General features: G+C 48.8%; 1 protein-coding gene across 1 annotated transcript; it reads right to left on the reverse strand.

Moving 5' to 3' along the window:
• Window positions 1-258: 258 nt before the first annotated feature.
• Window positions 259-18819, reverse strand: ptp4a2b (protein tyrosine phosphatase 4A2b). The gene is made up of 7 exons (XM_076149914.1): window positions 18678-18819; window positions 5186-5482; window positions 4713-4821; window positions 4533-4625; window positions 3788-3918; window positions 1851-1925; window positions 259-1736 (listed from the first exon to the last, which is right to left on the reverse strand). Exons 2-7 carry the CDS (start codon window positions 5188-5190, stop codon window positions 1625-1627), a joined length of 525 nt encoding a protein of 174 aa, XP_076006029.1. The 5' UTR covers window positions 5191-5482; window positions 18678-18819; the 3' UTR covers window positions 259-1624.
• Window positions 18820-18964: the final 145 nt, after the last annotated feature.

Here is an 18964-nt window from a genome sequence, read left to right on the forward strand (position 1 = left end):
CCTGTCCAGGTGGCAAATGAGAGCACTTCAACTTTTCTGAGGGTTAAATGTCGTCAAACCCGACTTTGAAAAACGACAAATACGACATTCGGAACTATGCGTGCGTCAACTTGAGACAAACACCATCACACACACCTACGACCTTCACCTCACGCCCTCTTCACAAACAACACGCCCGGCGTTCAGCAGGGAAACTGCACCGCTCTGAGCCACAAGGAGGCGCTTGGGAGGAGGAGGAGGGAGAAAAACGACACGGTGTGCTTTTTATTTCAATTTATTTATCTTTAAAGAACCAATACGAATTGGGGATGTTTTCAAAATGGGTACAACGATAAAAAACTGTCGATTTTCCTTTCTTGTCTTTACCACTTTTTCTTTTCAGATTGGATCTTAGGCTCCGTGTGAACGTGTTTTAAATATGCGTATGTGGGGGGGAGGGGAGGGGAGGGGGGAGGGAGGGGAGTCCTGGTGTCTTTAGATGAAGTACCTGTTGTGAGACCGTTTTGTTATTTCCTTTTTTGTCCACTGCAGAGTTGTTGAGAGAGAGAGAAAGAGAGAGAGAGAGAGAGAGAGAGAGAGAGGAAGAGAGAGAGAGAGAGAGAGAGAGAGAAACAAAACAGACTGTGTATGTGCATGCAGAGGATGATGGTCAGCAGGGTTCTGGTGAGGTTCTGGTGAGGTGGTACTGATTATTGCACTCTGACAAGAAAAAAAAAAGACATGGCTCTCCAAAAAAAAAAAGGAAACAAAACAAAAAATAAACATAACAAAAAACAAACCCCTACTGGTTAAACAAAGTGTCCTTACCCCTGCCAAACATTTCATATCATAGTGAATAAATATTGCGACATATTCAAGCCTCAGTGTGAGTCGGAGAGCTGAACGGTACATGAAGCAGGTGAGGGAGAAGAGAGAGAGAGACGTTACTGCATTTTCAGGTGAACCTTTGAGTTTCTGTGCAAAAAAAAAAAGAAAAAAACACACAACAACAAGAAGAAACACCCCAAAAATAAGAGCAAACTGGACTCACAATGCGCTGCCAAGGGTTTAAAACAGGTTTACCTTTGTGTGTTTGTTGGTTTAAAAAGGTAAAACAACTCCAGGCCAATCAGATCATTTGGTTGATAAAATAAAATTAATAAAATTCATTTAACATTAAGAACTTTTTTTTTCTTTAAATCACCATTGTACAACTTAAAAAAAAAAAAAAAATTCACAAAATGTTAAGTTATCCCATGATTGCATTTGGAAGAAGAAAACAAAAAACAAAAAGTTAAAAAACAAAAACAAGGATGGACTCAAGTTGCCTAATTTGCGGCCGGTGGTGGAGCTCTGCTGAGCGGCGTCGGGCCTCATCTGTGTGCTTTGACCTTCTCATTCGGCGGCTCGGCTGGTGGATCCGTAAGATCTGAATTAACTCGCTCGCTCACTCGCTCGCCCTCCTCCCATCAATTAACCATGACGCAGTGTTAACAAATCATCACAACAATTACTGACAAGCTCTCACTTCCGTTTCTATCTCCCTTTGGTGGAAGACGCCCCCGCACTTTTCTTGCGCGTAGAAAGCGGCGCCTGGCGGAGGGTGGGGTGGGGTGGGCGGGGCTGGGCTGGGAGGGGGCGTGGCCTACTGCACGCAGCAGTTGTGGCCGTTGGCATCCTTGAACCGCAGGCGCATTTTGGGTCTGTATTTCTCGAGGTAAAGAAGCTGTTTGGAGTTGAAGGCTCCACGTCTCTTCCTGGGGAACGAAAGGAGAGAGAGAGAGAGAGAGAGAGACACTGAGATCCAGGACGGAGAGAGGAGGAGATGCAAAACGAAGACAAAACGCAGGGAGGGCGGACGGGGGACTTACTGCCTTATGAACTGCACGGCGTCCTCGTACTTCATCCCAGTCTCGATGAGGGCTAAGGCCACCAGGACCGGAGCTCTGTGAGGTGGAGACACCCAGAGGAGGAGATGGAGAGAGAGAAGGGGAGAAAGAGAGAGAAAAGAGTTAAATTCCAAAGTTAGTGTGGCTCCACTGTAAAATTGAGTCAAGGGGGTGCGGTTGGGGGAGGGGGAGGGGGGGAGGGCGAGGGTGTGTAAACCTGGGAAACAGGCCTGGGAAATCAACAGGGGTGCACGAGTTCATTGTTGCCCCGCTGTGTCGCCTCACACACACAAACACGCACACACCTACGATACGTTACAGAGGGAGCATTTCTCTGTCTCGCTCTCGCACGCAAAAGTCACAAGGGACAGAAAGTGAGAAAGGAAGGAGAGAAAGGAGGAAGGCGAGAGGACGGTACAGAGACAGAGAGGGGGGGGGGGGGGTGAAGGGTGTGGGAGGGTGAGAACAGAGGGGAGGGGAGGAGGGACAAAAAAAAGAAAAAAAAGCCGTTGAGGCTGATCGAGGGCGCTGTCTGGTGTGAAGCTGCCCGGACCACGGTGCAGCGGAAAAGCCCGGATGACTCGAGTAAACACAAGCGAGGGAAGAAGAAGAGACAAATGCAGAGAATGCCACTCTGACCAAATCCTTGGCATTCTGACGCCCGTGGAACGCCACAAGACGCTGGAAGCTGCACACTGCACTGTGCATGTGTGGGCAGAGGAGACGCACGCTCTCACACACACACACACACACACACACACACACACACACAAACACTAGCCTGCGTCACGTCCCGTTTTTGTGTCCAGCTCCATCTGTGACTCTCTGCCACGTTAGCTACGATTCAGCAGTCGCTTGTGATCGACGACATAATGACCGAGCGAGCGCGAGGACGAGAATCACCGGCGCGTAATGAAGACGAGACACTGGGCGGAATGAGGACCAGACACGCTTACAGTGCAGCTCGTCCCCTTTCACCGCTCAGCCAGGACGGCCTGAGCTGAGAAATCGATCCTGAAGGAGCAACCGAGGTAACAGACGGAGGAAGAGACAGAGACACAGAGGGAGGGAGCGAGAGAGAGAGAGCTACAATATTTAATGGATCAGTGTGTGTGTGTGGCCTGAGATGACTCCTGGAGGCAGCCCGCTGCTCGTCTCTGGAGCTTCTTTGTGGTCGGGGGGGAAATTAAAGGGTCTCTGCTCCACAGCACGACGACAGAGCGGCTGCAGCAACCCGCCAATGCTCACAGGAAGAGGAAGACGGGTCAAAGGGGCCGGGTCACAACGGGACCAGCATATACTGGGACCTTAGGACAGAGCCCTGCAGTTGTTTACGTGACATTGTGAGAGTAAAGAAGGCGTGTTGTCACGTCGCCTAGATGACGTTTGAGTGGTGAAGGCGAGCGGCAGCAGCGATCAAAAGCACGGCCGGCTCAGAAAGGGTTAAACAATCATTTGCCGTGGCGAGCCGACGAGCGATGACAAAATGGATTGTTGTGTTCACGTTATGATTCAATCTGATTTGTCATGTGGGTCTCACGTGTGATTCAGACGTAATGAACATGACAAACAGACAAGATGACATATTGTGACTGAGCATCTGGTGACGAGCAAACTAAACAAAACACCACTCCATCCTGTAGCTTCTCTTAAGTTCCTCCAATAGATCAAATATAAAAACTAAAGCTTTCTGTTCTCACAGGAAACACAACAGCCACACACACACACACGCCTTCCGTCATACTTGACACATCTCCTTTGTAAACTTGCGTTGACCTCATCGCTCCTCGCCGCCTTCAGAACACGTGTGAAGTTTTGTTCGCAACTACTAAACGACACACACGCTGCTCGTTTCACATTCTGAATGTTCTCGTCGGGTGAGAAGTGTTTTGGGCGACAGACGGGAACACGCCACTCACCGGCCGAGCCCCGCCACGCAGTGCACGGCGATGCAGCAGCCGGGCTCCTCTCGGAACTTGGTCTTCAGCAGGTTGAGCCAGTCGTCCACGATCTGGGTGGGAGGAGGGGCGCCGTCGTCGAAGGGCCAGTCCTGGGAGACACACACACACACACACACACACACACACACACACACACACACACACACACACACACACACACACACACACACACACACACACACACACACACACACACACACACACACACACACACACACACACACACACACAGGTTTACACTCTGATCATTAGACAGCCCGTGCACGTGTTACCACAGCAGGCGCCTGTGTAACTGTGTGGCATTAGTGTGATAGCGTGCAGACAGTCAGACCTGCTGTATGGTTTATAATGGAGTAATCATTAACCCTCTGTGTGCCATTACATCATATTACATCAGGGCTCACACAGCCTGCAGTGCATCCAACACAGAGCAGGAAGATGATGGCGGATACTTTTTATATTACTGTATATAATAAATTAATAACCTGTTATTTTTGAACAACGACATTTTAACCATCTGTACCTCAACTGTCAACCATCATAACATAAAGTGTGTGTTGCAGTCGCCTGGACAGCCGAAGGCAACATACTAGGAGTATAATATACGACCTTGGTGATCAAACAATAATTAATAACATCCTAAGCCACTGCAAATAACTGTGTGTGTGTGTGTGTGTGTGTGTGTGTGTGTGTGTGTTCTTACCAGGACCTGTATCCCCTCCTTCTCGACTGGAGCTTTATCATAGGTGGCATCGCAAACTCTCACTAGCGTGTTCACCTCAAACCTTTTCAGATCCTGGCAGACAGAGGAAGACAAAGAAGTGTGTTACAGACAAAAGACACACACACAGACATACAGGAAGCGGGCCAGGTGTGGGCGTACCTCGGTGAACTTGTTGAGCGTGGCATTGGTGGGGTTGTGGGTGATGAGGAACCTCATGCACTCGTAGGCAATCTCGACTGCAGCGGGGCGGTTCATGTTGGCGAGACGGCTTAAAAAACAATTACAATACAATACTCTTACAAAACACAAGCGACTTTTGGCTCAGAAGTCAGCAAAAGACTGCTAAGAGGTTTATGTACTTAGAAAAGGGTTGAATAAATAAAAAACAACAACAACGGGTGCTTGAGACTACGGGATGATGCACACACACAGGGGGAGGAGGAGGAGGAGGGGGGGACAAAAAGGATGGACTAGTCCACAGTACTCCGGGATGTAAAAACAAAAAAAAGAAAAGGAAAAATTAAACCATACAAAACGGAGGAAAAAAAAGAAAAATTTAAAAACAAAAGGGGAAAAAAAAAGAAAAAAAAAGATGGAGAGACTATGCAGGAGTCATCCACTCAGGTTTTTACCCCATTCAGGAGAGCTGTTTGTGATTGGCTGCTCGAGGAGAAAGTGGAAAGCAAAGGGGGTTCGGATTGGCAGTCTGGCCGAGGACTACGCAATATCCCAGGAGGCCTTTGTTCCGGAGAGGGGGGGCGGTCAGCGGTTCCCAGTGTTGCCGGCGGGGGCGCTCAGGGGGGCTTCTGGGCAGCGTAGTCCCTCGGGGGGCGGCCGATTCACTTCTCCACAGTGGTGAGGTGCTGAGCCTGGCAGAACTCTCCGCTCACACACGCCATATAGGTACGGCTAAAGTCAAGACAGAAACCCTGCGGAGACGGGAGAGGGGGGGGGGCAGAGACAGAGACGGGCGAGGTTACTATGGAAATAAGAATAACAACAACAAGTCATTTATCAGCTTTTCAATCTGCTCCAAAAAGCTTTAATGCTTTGCTTTTGTTGCCTTGGCTGATGGGACAAATGACTAAACACACACACACACACACACACACACACACACACACACACACACACACACACACACACACACACACACACACACACACACACACACACACACACACACACACACACACACACACACACACACACACACACACACACACACACACACACACACACACACACACACACACACACACACACACACACACACACTCAATCCCTGTAGCTCATCTGGGCTATAAAAGCTTTACAACCTGTTCAAACTGGAGGATTTTGCATCACTAAAACACAAAATGACACATTTTCTGGACTGCTCTGGCAGCCTGTGTGTGTGTGTGTGTCTGCAGGCGTTTTTTGGCAGTGCACACACATCTCCTGCGCTCCTCTCAGCCACCTGTTTCTCCTGTTGATTGATCACCAGCACACACCGGCGGCGGTCGGCTCACAACTGTACGCCGCATCGATTTCTTGAGTTACAGAGAATTTGAGGTGCCTTCCCTTTTTCTAAGCTATCAAAAGAACGACAACCTGGTGTAACCTTTTGTGTTACATCACCCTGTTAATTCGATAGGGCTGCCTGGTCTGTAACTCGCCCAGAGAGAGAGGGAGAGAGAGAGGTCATTTCAACTACGACGGGCACTCAACAGACTAAAACCAGCCGCCACAAACTGGCTGGAACCGTCTCAAAGCAACACGGCAGGGAGGAGGGAAGGATAGGGGGGGGGAAACAAGAGGAGACGAGCATGACTGGCTATCACCGGGTTGATGACACACACACACACACACACACGCAGTAGTAAGTAGGAGGGGGGGAGAAAGGGTTCGGACTTTAGCACTGTGTCACAGGCGGCAGTCACAAGGTGAGGATTACAGCGGCAGGGCCGAGCTTCAAACGGCCCCGGCATTTCCACAGTCCCACGCTCCCTATTTTTCGCCTCTTTGAGGCCGACATAAGACCATCTGTGCTCCGTACCGGACTGTAGCGCCGCCTCGTCTCGCTTCTCGATAGGTAAAATCTCATGAAACTCAGAAGGTGACGATCGTCCGAACGTGGCGTCAAACCGCTGCGTCACTCCACAACAGCGTCAGACTCTTAAAACCTCTTAAATAGACAATAGTGACGTCATCAAAGTCGCAATGGTCACAACATTGATGTCAACTAACCTTGTAAAAGCTCCGACAACGATGTCATGTGTAAATCTAGTTCCTCTTTGGCTCTTAGGCAGACCTTGACTATTCACTCGCTTTGGTTTCTTTTCAAACGTAAAATGCTGTGTTTTGGATTGAGGCGAGGCTGTGAGGTGACATTTTCCTTCTCTGCACCGTTGATGCATGTGCTCTTAGTTGCTGCCAACCACTGGGACGCAGCGACTCAATCGCCTCTTTAATTTCTCTCCCCCACCCTTTGCTTTGTCTCCTCACTAACATCGCTCATAATTGGGCAGGAGCCACGAGGCCGCTCATCAACGCGGCCTTGATTTTTTTGCTCTTCGTGCGGGCACAGGCCCCTCTGCTACGCCTTTAATTGCTCCTCTGAGCGGCGCCGGCGAACCCGGGCAAGATCAGACGAGCGGAGCGAAGAAAAAAAGGTTGCGTGGCTTTCCAAGGTGCGCTCCCGTCCAACTTTTGATCCTCAAAGATGCAGGGGGGGAAGAAATGCGACAAAGCAATGGAAAGGACACCGGCTCACACCCCTCGTCCTAATGCAGAAAGTGATGTAATGAGTAAGTGAGCAATGAAAGAAAGATACAACAGATAGATAGAGATAGAACACTTTTGCAATATCGAGCTGCAGATATTGTAGCCACGGACTTGATCCTCGCTGGAATGATCATCCCCGAGCAGACAGGAGAGCGGGAATGTATGGATCAGCGTGTCACATTTCTGTGGCTGAAATAGCGTTGTGCCTCTCTCCAGTATATAAATACACACATTATATATGCGTCATCTCAGGCGTCTAAAAAACGTTCTATTATCTCGAGAAAATGGTTTCATTTTCTCAAGATCTCCGGAGAGAGTGAGTCGGGAGTACACAACAGAGGCGCGCGTCTGATGGTTGGTTTTCATTCAGCAGCTGCCGCACGCAGCGAAGCGCAGACGAGGGCCGCGTGTGAAAAAGCGACTGTCAACAACCGAAACCCCCAGACCACAGCCAGGAGCGAGGAGCGGAGCACAATATGGCAACACGGGGCCTTTGCCTGGCTGCCCACCTGTCTGACTTCACAGCCCTGCGGGGGAGAACTCATGCAAATGGCTGCGAAACTATTTGCAAACTGGTTCTGCAGTTACACAGATGGCGGGCAGAACAAATACGCGCACCAACCAAATCAGTTCGGAGGGAGAAGAAGGGTGTTTGACTACACAGGAAACAACAAGCCGTGTATACAAACAGTCGACATAATTACCCAACCCCGCAGCCGCAAACCTCCAGAGGATTGTGCCATTATTCTGCCTGTTTGAATCTCAAACGTAACAGCGGCAGAGTGGAGGGTAGATTTAATATAATACGCAGGAGTTGCAGGGGTCGTGATGCAGCTACATTAACGATTTACTCGGCTTCTCTCGCCGAGTCGATTGTCCATCTGTGCGCCACACCTTAGATAAATAAATGCATAGGAAACACTGATGTACTTCTGTTAAAGTACGCTTGGCCTACATCCTGCTTTTCGTCAATGTTTATGTGTGTGTGTGTGTGTGTGTGTGTGTGTGTGTGCGCGTCTAAGTACGAGTGTATGGTCTAAACTGGGAGAAAGGTCAGCGAGTATAGGCAGAGGCCCACGCAGCGGCCTGGAGAAAGCTCCCTTGGTGCCCTGCTCCTCGTCACGTGTTCTCTTAGCGCCGAGCTGCGATAGTGGAGAGGGAATGAGAGAGTGCGGGATGAGGGATGAGGGTTGGGGGAGGGGAGGGGGGGCCCAATCAGCTGGGCCTCTCCAGCACTGTGACTAAAGGGAAAGGCCAGAGAGAGAGTGAGAGAGAGGCAGAGAGCGAGGGAGAGTGACATGGGAAGTTTGGGAGGGCAGGGGCCTGGCTGCACCGGCTGATAACGCACCGCAGTATCTCTGCACAGAAAAGGGACACGCAAACCTAAACAGGTGATAAAGCCTCAGACGAATGGGAGCCCAAGGGCATGCGGTGCTCCGCGAGGCGCGCGCTGCGAGACTGGGGCGAGGCTGATCAATCACGTCGAATCAAAGCCAGGGAATTTATTTATACAGTAACGCCGTGTTGTAACAGCGGCCATTTAACAAAGCTCCTAACCTCAGCGCTGGGTTGGAGCTCAGCCAGCGGAATCTTTAAGGTTATCATGGCCGCAGCAGTGGAAAGAGGCGAACTGGCGGCCTCTCTCTCGCCGTTTTTATTGCCGCGGGATTCCATTATCACAGTGCCAAGGCAGTGGGCAAAACCAGGCCGCCTCCCTGGCTATCAGGTGACCATCACGTATGATCTCACCCCTTCCCCACTGCGAGTTTCCCCCTGCGCACTTCCTGCCACCTGACTGCTGAATGCTGGACGGTTTGAAACGCCAGGGGTGGGGAGCTTGATTATGAGCAGCTCATGTAACACGCTGCTGAGCTCTAATCCCTGCTCCAGAGCCTGGAAATATGGACAACCAACCCACCTGCTGTTCGCCCAGAGTGACACACGAGCACACGGGGATGCTCTTTCCATGAGATTAACACCAGCTCAGCGGCCGCAGCTTACGTGACGCGGTAAGAAAGGCCTGTGCTTGTGCAAAGTGTAAAAGAAATAAATATCTAGGAAAGGGACAGTGGGTTCAGCTCAGTCGAAGACGTGTGGACACCAGATTTGGCGGAAAAAAGAAGACACCATCGCACAAGCAAGAAAAGAAACACACCCATGCAAAGAGGAAGTGTTGCAAAAACCATCAGCCGGTTAAACAAAAGGTGGAATGTCTGAATCCACCTCCTTCCTCCCTTGTGTCAGGTGTTAGTATTGCATGCCGCCCTGTCTGGTGGTCTGCGTGTGCGGCTGTGTGCCTGTTTTGTCTGGAGCCGGACTGGGCTCGACCGGACTGTGCTGCCCTGGAGCGGTCGATGGGGCCAATTTGCTGCGCGAGAGGGAGAGAGTGCTGGAGAGCCATGGCAGGATGGACAGTGGAAGAAAGGAGGAAGAGGAGGGGGGAGGGAGGGAGGCCTGTGTTGTTAGGAGTTCTTGGTCTGGTGGACAAAGAAAGCAGCGTGGATGGCAGGCTGAAGATAATGGCCTCTATCACCTCTGACCCACATCCCTACCTGCTTGCTATGCCCCCAACAAGCACACACACACACTCACACTCTGATACCAAACATAAGACCCTCCAACATACAAATACAGATTTGTGTGAATTCTCCGTGACCAGATATGGAGGATTGCCCTTTAACTGTCAGATATAAATAATGGCCAACTATTGACAGTTGTCATCACAGAGGTAAGAGGAAGACAGGAAGCCAGTATGGAGACCATCAAGAGGAAAGAGGCAAAATGTCAAGGAGACAGAGCAGGGCCAGAGGGAAGGAACTGTGTGTGTGCAAAATATAGACCATTTTGAAGGTGTGTGTGTGTGTGTGTGTGTGTGTGTGTGTGTGTGTGTGTGTGTGTGTGTGTGGGTAGCGGGGGCACCATGGGAACAGATGGAAGCATGTTACCTAAAACATGAATGGATAAGCAAAAAAGGGAGGGAAGGAGAAAGCAAAAAAGGAGGGAAGACGAGCGGAAGAGTGAAGATCGGAGTCAGGCAGAGGGCAGATAAAGAGGGAGATCACACCTGCCTGAGGGTCCAGCTGGACGCCGGCAGTGACGTCACGGCTCCTGATAAGCTCGCTGGGCAGATTAGGCCTCAAACTGGAGCTGTGCACTCACAGGCACACAGGAAAAACAAGAGACAAAGCAACCAGAGCCCATTTGTCTCAAAGGCCGACGGGCTCATGGCTCAGGGACGCAGCCCCTAATGGGTCCAGACCACCAAGTGTGTCGACCCAAGGGACTTTTGCTGTCACCTGAGCCAAATTGTGTCTTCAGCACTCCCTTTTTTCCTTGATATTTTACACAAAAAACTAAAATGGTTAATTTATCTCTACAAAAAAGGGTTTATTCCAAACATGCAGTCCAGGGCCAGCGTCTGGGACTGCAGGGCTGTGTGGGTGCAGGGTATGGTGACAGGTCAGCGCAACCACCAGCTCACAGTGCACACATAAAAAGGAAGTAGTGTGCACAACCCCCCCCAATCGTATCAGTCATGCATGAACACACACAAAGACAAACAGGCCGTCAATCGAACACACACGCACACAACAACGGGTGACACTGTTACAGCGTCTCTTCCCTTTTTTGGTGCCTCACCTCTTTACCCGGCGCAACAAACAAGAGCCTTAGACCCGCGGCATGCCTGGACACGACGACGTGACAAACACAGGCCAGTACGCAAAGCAAACTCAAGCACAAGGTTCAAATGGTTGCTGCGCCTCGAGTGCCGCACATTCCCAGAGTTTGCATACAGCAGCTTTGTGCTGAAGGCGACGTGCCGAGTCAGAAGGGGCCCGAGTTACTGCGTTCTTTTGTCAAGCGCGTTCTCCTCATGTGGTCATGGGATCCTAAAGGTGCAGGTATGAAACTCTTCAGGGGACAGCGCCTTTATTTCAACTCCAGCGCAATGAATGCAGGGGAGGGTTCTAGTAGCAATGACTAATGAAAGCTGTGTGGGAAATGCAGCCACTGTGCTCGGCACCTCACAGAAGCCCAGACTCCAGAATACCTGTCTGTCCAGTAACGCATGGATCTTGCAAAGCATTGCACTCTGTAAACAATAAGACAGAAAGAACACAGACGTGCGTTTGTGCGATCTCTAACAATGCGTCATGGTATGTAGGTCAGACACTTAAATGTGCGACTGCAATGCAAGGTGCTTTCCATAATCAAATAATTAGTACTCTGTCAAAATGACCTCTTCTTCTGCAAGTCAAAAGAGGATATGCAGCAGTTCTGCACAAAAATAGAGAACATTTGCATTTGTTAACATTTAAGAGGGAAGGACTTCAGACTCAGTGTAAACGATGGACTCTAAGCCCTCCGGCCACTGAGGCCTCATGGCGCTTTATAAGAGGGAGGTGAGTCAGAAATGGTCACGTCTGTGTTTACCTGCGTCAAGGTGGAAATGTTCACAGACGGTCTGGTTCAGGCCTGTGGTCTGTCTCCGTCTGGAATAATAAACCTGTGCTTCTCTTTGACCAGAGCCGCCCTGACATACACAGGCTGCACACTCTGGGTAGCAGCTCTTTGAAATGAGGAGAATACAGGTCCAGGGCAGGTCAACGTGCACCCGTTTCGGGTCAAATCCAGTTCAGAAGATGGATCTCCTTGTGAACTTCATTTGCCTGGAAAATTAAATAACGCCTTAAATGCAGTTTCGAGGAACAAACAGGGTCTCTCGCTTTGGGGACCGGATGTAAGCCGAGACAGCAGGACAATAAGCCCATGACAACACTAATCAACACCTTGTTATAAGAGTGATTCGTAAAGAAATAAATTAACTTTCCTGTTATAGCCTGCGTGTGGGTGGACTCTATTTACCGGAGCCTAGGAATAGACTGGGCGCCAAGACATAAAGACTATAAATGCAACGCTCCTGCCCGACAACAGACGCACATAGATCCTCTGGCCGGCTTCTTGTCGCAGTCCCGTCCTGCCGCGGCACAAATTCTGGACGCGGTTATGATTCAACACAAGTCTAGACTTCCTCAAACCCCTTTAATCCATTCAAAACAACAGCACAGGCCTATAGAGACCTTTACATGCACCGTGGTCGCGACACATCAAAGACAACCACACTCGCAAACAGTTAAGTCCTTATTGTCACACGCGACAGCAGCAGCAACAACAACAACACTGCACTGAAGGGCTTTTTGTCCAACACTTACTGGTTAAAATTGATTTGAATATGTAAAACCAGCCAAATGTATTCTGAGATGATATTATTATACATATCAGATGACTTCTGGTGGAATACGGAAGATTGGAATCATCTTTACAAATTGAATTGCCATAAAAGAGAGCAGAGCAAAGACCTGGTAATGGCTGCCTCTGTTGTTGTTTTGATAAATGTATGTCACCCACCCCCACCCTGGTGCAGCATAACAGGCCACCTCTCTCTCTAACTCTCTCCTCCCAGGGGGCAGGGGCTGATGTTCCTGTGAAGCACATGTTGCTGTGGATTCCTGTTTCTGTGTAAAGGGGCTGAAGAGGGGAGGTGCAGGAATATGTGACCACCCTACTTTCCTGAACAGTTGAACACCCGCGCCTACGCACGCACGCACGAGTTCACACACAGTAAAGCCCACTTATCGCCTGGCTCTGCAGGCTCCGTGTGAGCGCAGATAAACAGTGTGACGATCAAAGGCCCCTGATAGCGGCCGGGGGGGGGACTGCGCCCAGTGTGGAGAGGGCAGAAATAGGAAGAAGAACAACACACTTGATGCCTCACCTGGTCAGCAGCAGTCACACAAATGGCAAATTAACTTCAAGAACTCAAAGTGAAATAAGAGGACGTCTGAATCACACTTGATTTGACTTTGAAATGCAAAGTCAAAAGAGGGGATGAGGTCCAAATGCAGGCAAAGTGCTCTAAGCAAATTCTTACACTCAATGACAAATTAGGTTGTTTGTCCCAGCATCCAAAATGACCGACAGAGGTTTCGGCTCTGCAGCCTGTATGGTGAAGATATGGTTACGGTCAAGCACCTAAACTACTGATTTAAGGTTGGAGAGGTTCTGGCCATAGTGAGCCCAGTGTTGGGGGGCTGGAGTTGACCCCTGTCCCTCCTTTCAGGCACAGGTTGAATGCAGGGTGGTAGCTGCAGAGCTCTGCCAGGAAGGGGTTTCTATGAGGTCATTAAGTTGGATGTATCCACAGGTGTATGTATGGGTGCACACTGGTTGAACTTGCTCTGCTGGCACCAGTCAGAGGTGTGGCGTTCACACCCTGGCTTTTAACCTCGGAGAACCTCATGCCCGATGGTTCAAGGCATCAACCACTACATGCTTTAAAACAATACATACAATTAGTTCGGCAAACATTTAAACATCTGTCCGGCATTCTTCGCTAAAACAAGACAGTTCCTTATATCTTTCACCAGACCGGATGGTTTGTTTTGTAAAGACATTACAGGAAATCTGACATGAAACATGTGATGAAGCCTCTATTTGTGTACATTTTCACACATACTTCCTCAACGCTGACCTACGCCTTATTCAAATACCTCTTACGAGACCTAGTTCGGCTTTACTAAATGATCAAATGCATATTGGCAGTTGACTCATAAACCGAGGTCAACATAAGAAGTCAGGTTAGAAAAATATATTCTAAAACAGACCGATTGTGACATCCCCCGGTTCGAACATTCACCAGTTTGAGTCGAAGTTGCTTGAACATTCTGCAAATAAATCACCAAAGCGCTGCTGACACGCAACCATCCAGAACAGCTCGGATGTGATGTCGCAACATGGATGTTACCTTTCAGCCCACAACTTCGGGGAGGATTAGTTTAAGAGAGCGCGCATGCAATGCTGACAATGTCGTCCTTTAACATTGCAGACACCCTTCATGGTGGCATTCCGCAATCTTACCAATGTTCTAGTCCTGCAAGGTATGTTGTGAAAATTCTAAATTCCTTACATAAGATTGAACAGTTCTATACTATACACTTCTCCTGCGTTCAGGCTCTGCCCTCAGCTGACTCAGAGCTCTTTAATCACTCATCATCATCATTAATATTAGATCCAGCAGATGACTGACACGTCCTATTTACTGTATCACGTATTTACAGGGGTGAAGAACAAGGGAAGGAATTGTGGGCAAAGCTACACAGCTATGACACTGCTTACTCCTAAATATTGTGAAAGATGTCAGTCAGATTAAACTATGTCAATGATAGAAACACGGTTGCCCACAACTGTGATACACAAGAGATTACAACCCGGAATCATCTATAGGTGTCAGATGCAGACTCAAAAGAAACCCATGAAAACAAGTGTACAGAGTCCCACCGCGACACAAATCCTTCTGACATTTGGAGACTAACTTGGCTTTCTGACAACAGCATCGGCAGGGGGGGAAGCCTGTTGCCATACCAACAATCATCTCAGCAGTGGCAACAAGTGCCCCCGCAGGGACTTATGGTTTCCCCTGTGAGGAGATCAGAGAGGAGCGATGGTGCGCTCTTTAAACATTCACAGGGCGATGCTGAAGGAGCAGCAGGGGCGCAGAGCCAAAGAGGGTCAGAGTTCGGCGCAGACGGACGCCCGTATGTGCTGATCACTGGACCATATAAACTGTGAATTCCCGTGAACTGGCACTCGCTTTCCACAAACCTAGAACACGCTTAGGGACTTTACATCAGCTCCAGGAGCAAACGCGTCTTTTTAAGCACGCCATAATGTGTCATAAGTCCTAATGTGAGGAGCTGTGAAGAGTTTTATGCTTTTAATAAGCCGCTGAAGGAAATTACCAACCGACAGGAATCATACAGTGGCTCAGCATTAGGAAAACAACAAGCAGGTTGTGTGAGGAAGGCCGGCATTTTCTGGACCAGATGTGCCTCACAACTACCACATCAGTACAGACGAGCCGTCGTACACATCGTCATAACAACAACAACGACAACAGCTGTGATAAGAATAACCACAATATTTCCCTTTACTATAGTGTGTTTTCGCCTGTTTACAGTGGCTCTGGCTGCTGTATCTAGACATGACCGCTGTAAACAAGAATGACAAAAGAGATCCTATTCCTACCTGTTGCTATAGTTTCAGCGGGCAGCTTTGTCGCAGCAGCAGCAGCATCTAGCAGGGGTGTCAATCTGTCAGAGACACTGCCAGCGCTCCCCTGCCCGAGCCTTTGCTTTAGTGCAGCGCTGTGGCAACAACGGTAAACAAACGGCGCGCCAACCGGGGCATGATTCATTAACCCGCACAAAACGCAAAGGAATAGAAAAGGTGCTGGTGGCTGCTAATGCGTAATTAGATACACCTTTTCACCTACGGACAAAAGAGTGTGGAGTCCAATTGTGGCTTACCAATTTGGCCCAATTTGAATTTTTAAACCGCTTTGTGACCACGGGCCGTCGGACACCAGCACATTCAAAGACAAAAGCGTGTGTTCCACTCTCTTTAAAACTGACCAACTGAGCTAAGCCCGTCAGTGTGGAACCAGACCTCTTCAACCCTTCCTTTCAACACTCAAGAACCCTGTGGCTGGATGGGCCGGGTGCCAGGAGGCTACAACATAGGTCCTCTCCTCCTCAGTAACCCTCCCCGGCTTCGGGTTACTGAACACTGGCTTCGCCTTTCACAATTACTGTAACCAAGGCTGAGGACTTCCCCACTTGTCAAACTGACTTTTCTGTATGCCACCAGTCGACAAGAGGAACCATCCTTTGTTGCTGGGAAATGTCAGAGACATCCAGACAGATTTAGGACTACTACCAAATTCTCTGTATGTTTACATGCATGTTAAAACCCAGACCATACTGAGATTAGGGCGATGAATCGATCATCTGATGTGAATGAACTCAGAATGTCTGCGCACATTACCTACATAGATGGACACTCCTCATAATTAATCCTGGAATTATGCAGCACATCATCTACATTCAGAGAACAGCACAATCCTATTAATTCAATCTATTTATACGTCGTGCATAAACAGACGGAACTAATAGGAACGTCTTACAAAATCATTAACATCTACTGATTTAATACGCAGTACCTGGCAATGCAAATGAACCTGATGTTACCAGTCAGATCACATTAGCCGGAAAGACACGCAACACTAACGGCACGCTGTTTGTTACACCAAAGAAGTCTGGTAAGGACAGCCCGAGCACGGATCCAATTCTTCAAACACAAATACTTACATGCTGTATGTGGTCGTGTTTCAAAGACTGGGCAGGGGAGAGGACACAGAAAAACAAACAAGCAACCTATAGAGGCCACACGCTCGGTTTGAGTAGGACTTGCTCTGTGGGTTCTGTTAAATGAGGGCCTCCCAGTGTATGGGCCTGCCCTTAGCTGCAGGCACTTCTCTATACAGAGCGAGTGGAGCTATGCTATTTCGAGATGGGGTTGTGCATCATGTGTCAAATAGCTATAATACAAAGCAGGTCGCCGGCATGACTGACCTACTTCCACCATAAATGTGAATTAAGCAGAAACACTGATATGGGAGTGTAAAGAGGTTGCTCTCGTGTTTTCACTGGTGCTTACATTACCCCAGTAGTGGAACATCATCACCAACAGTGCTGGGAGGGATGGTTTGTAAAGAGCTTATTAGAAGCTTTGCAGACAAACCAGAAAGAACAGAGTGTATCAAGAGTGTGTGAGCCTTTGACACACACACAAACAACACAGAGCCACATGGACACACTGGATCACTGAAATGTCAAACAGCCCCACGCAGGGAAAAGGTTCAACTCTCACAAGGCAAGAACACTTCACACAACAGAAAGTATCACAAAGCCGGTAAGAGAGTATCGATATGAGTTTTCTTATCTCACTCAGACACACACACAACAGCTGAGTTTCTTCATTTTTATTTCTCTCTTATCTATATATGCCAAAGCAGCATATTTCCTAACGGATGGCGATGATGATAAGGTTCCAAACACACCTCAGCTATCTGCACTGGGTCACCTTGCACTGACTCATGAGTAGGAATGTTGTAATTATCCTTACCTGCCATTCCGGTCTATTCATTGACTCATCATCGTCCACCCATGTTGGTAGGAGTGTTACAAAGCTATTCGGCTGAATTAGCTGCCCACTACAATTTATTACCAGTGGAGGAGAGGCTGGACCCATTGGAAGGTCATAAATTGAAAGCTGAGAGGCATGGGAATGTGGTGCTGCCTTCACGGCCACACAGCTGCTCGACTCCACTTCCTCCCTGAGCAGAGTGTTTCCTCATTTCACTCCAAGCCCGCAAATGCTAAAGCGACTCAATGGTTGAACGGCTGCTCTCTTTCTGTTTTAGGAAACCAGACGAGGGTAAAATTATAGACCCGGTGTCTCAGCTACGTTTCTAAACGGACAGCTGAGTCTAAACAACAAAAGGCGGATGCGTTTTCACAATAATAATAACACGACGAGCAACAGCAAAGGCAGTTTAACATACGCACACACACATACACAAACACGCTCGCGGGGTGAATTTGAAAGTCTGTCAACCATTTCGCCTTCTTGTTCAAATGTTAGCCAGAGACATGGCTCGTAATAAATGATTAAACCAGGCCGGGTCAGGCTTTGTCACAAAGGGCGGAAGGCAATTAGCTCAGTCGCCGTCTAGCTCCCGGCTAAGCCACCTACAGTGACAAGCACCACAACCCGCTGTGACCATGTAACAACACAGGAGCATCGCCACTACCTTCAAGAGAACGACGTTTACATTGTTTTTCTGAGGCAGCGGCAGCGTTGACCTCATTTCACATGAGCATTCACAGACGACTGCCACTCCAACATCTTAGCGTGAGGAGAATGGGGAACATTTATGATTGTTCTTGTATGATCAAAATGTTAACATCGCTACGCCGCCATAGTGCGGATCTGTAGATATATCTACTGCGATCTGCTTCCAATTACAAACACAGCCCGTAAAAACCACACTGTTGCTATGTTCGCACACAATGATTTTCTTCCTTCTTCCAGGAAATAGCCATAGCCCTGCCAGCATGCTAACCTTGCTACGTTAGCAGCCTAGCTTAGCTCCGCCACTTTGCTTTTCCCCGAGTAATATGGTTCACATAAAACTACACCGAGCCCATCTATTGTCACATCTAATACAACATTTGAAATGATGTTATTTGTCTTCAAATACATTTGGATATGGTGTAGGTGGCCGACGTTACAGCAGACCTGCTATAATAGCTAATGCTAACTCCTGTGTACTTTAGCTCCCTTGTGTTGTGCTTGATTCTCTTTAAAGAGGCTGATGCGATTGCGTGGCGTCGGTGCGGTGCAAAACCGCGTCCCGAGAGATCGGGTTGGGTGAGAGCCTGTTGAGTGGGTACTTACAAAGAGCAGGCCGAACATTGAAATCCCGTGATCACCGCGGAGAAAGTGGAGGGAGAGCAGAAAGCACTGTCAGGTCGCCTTTTTGTTCCTCTTCAATGTGGCTGCAGCCTGGTTTCTGCTCGGAGCTCCGGACTGTTGTCGGGGAGGAGCCTGCTCACTGTGGTGCTGCCTTCACGGCTCCGCAGGAAATTACAGACACACAAACAGACGACCAACTTTAATAGGCATAAACAACAAATACATTTATATAAGCTATGCGAATTCCTCACAATGTCCAGTCGGGATTA

The sequence above is a fragment of the Genypterus blacodes genome, unplaced genomic scaffold (assembly GCF_046128005.1).
Source record: "Genypterus blacodes isolate CSIRO-AG114 ecotype Tasmania unplaced genomic scaffold, CSIRO-AGI_Gbla_v1 ptg000048l_1, whole genome shotgun sequence".
Taxonomy (NCBI): domain Eukaryota; kingdom Metazoa; phylum Chordata; class Actinopteri; order Ophidiiformes; family Ophidiidae; genus Genypterus; species Genypterus blacodes.

Bases quoted from the DNA above. Each gene is read 5' to 3' on its own strand.
- ptp4a2b (XM_076149914.1), bottom strand. The intron at 3,919-4,532 runs GTAAGAACACAC...TGTGTCTCCCAG, and splicing joins AGGAGGGGATACAGGTCCTG to GACTGGCCCTTCGACGACGG. The intron at 1,926-3,787 runs GTGAGTGGCGTG...TCCACCTCACAG, and splicing joins TGCGTGGCGGGGCTCGGCCG to AGCTCCGGTCCTGGTGGCCT.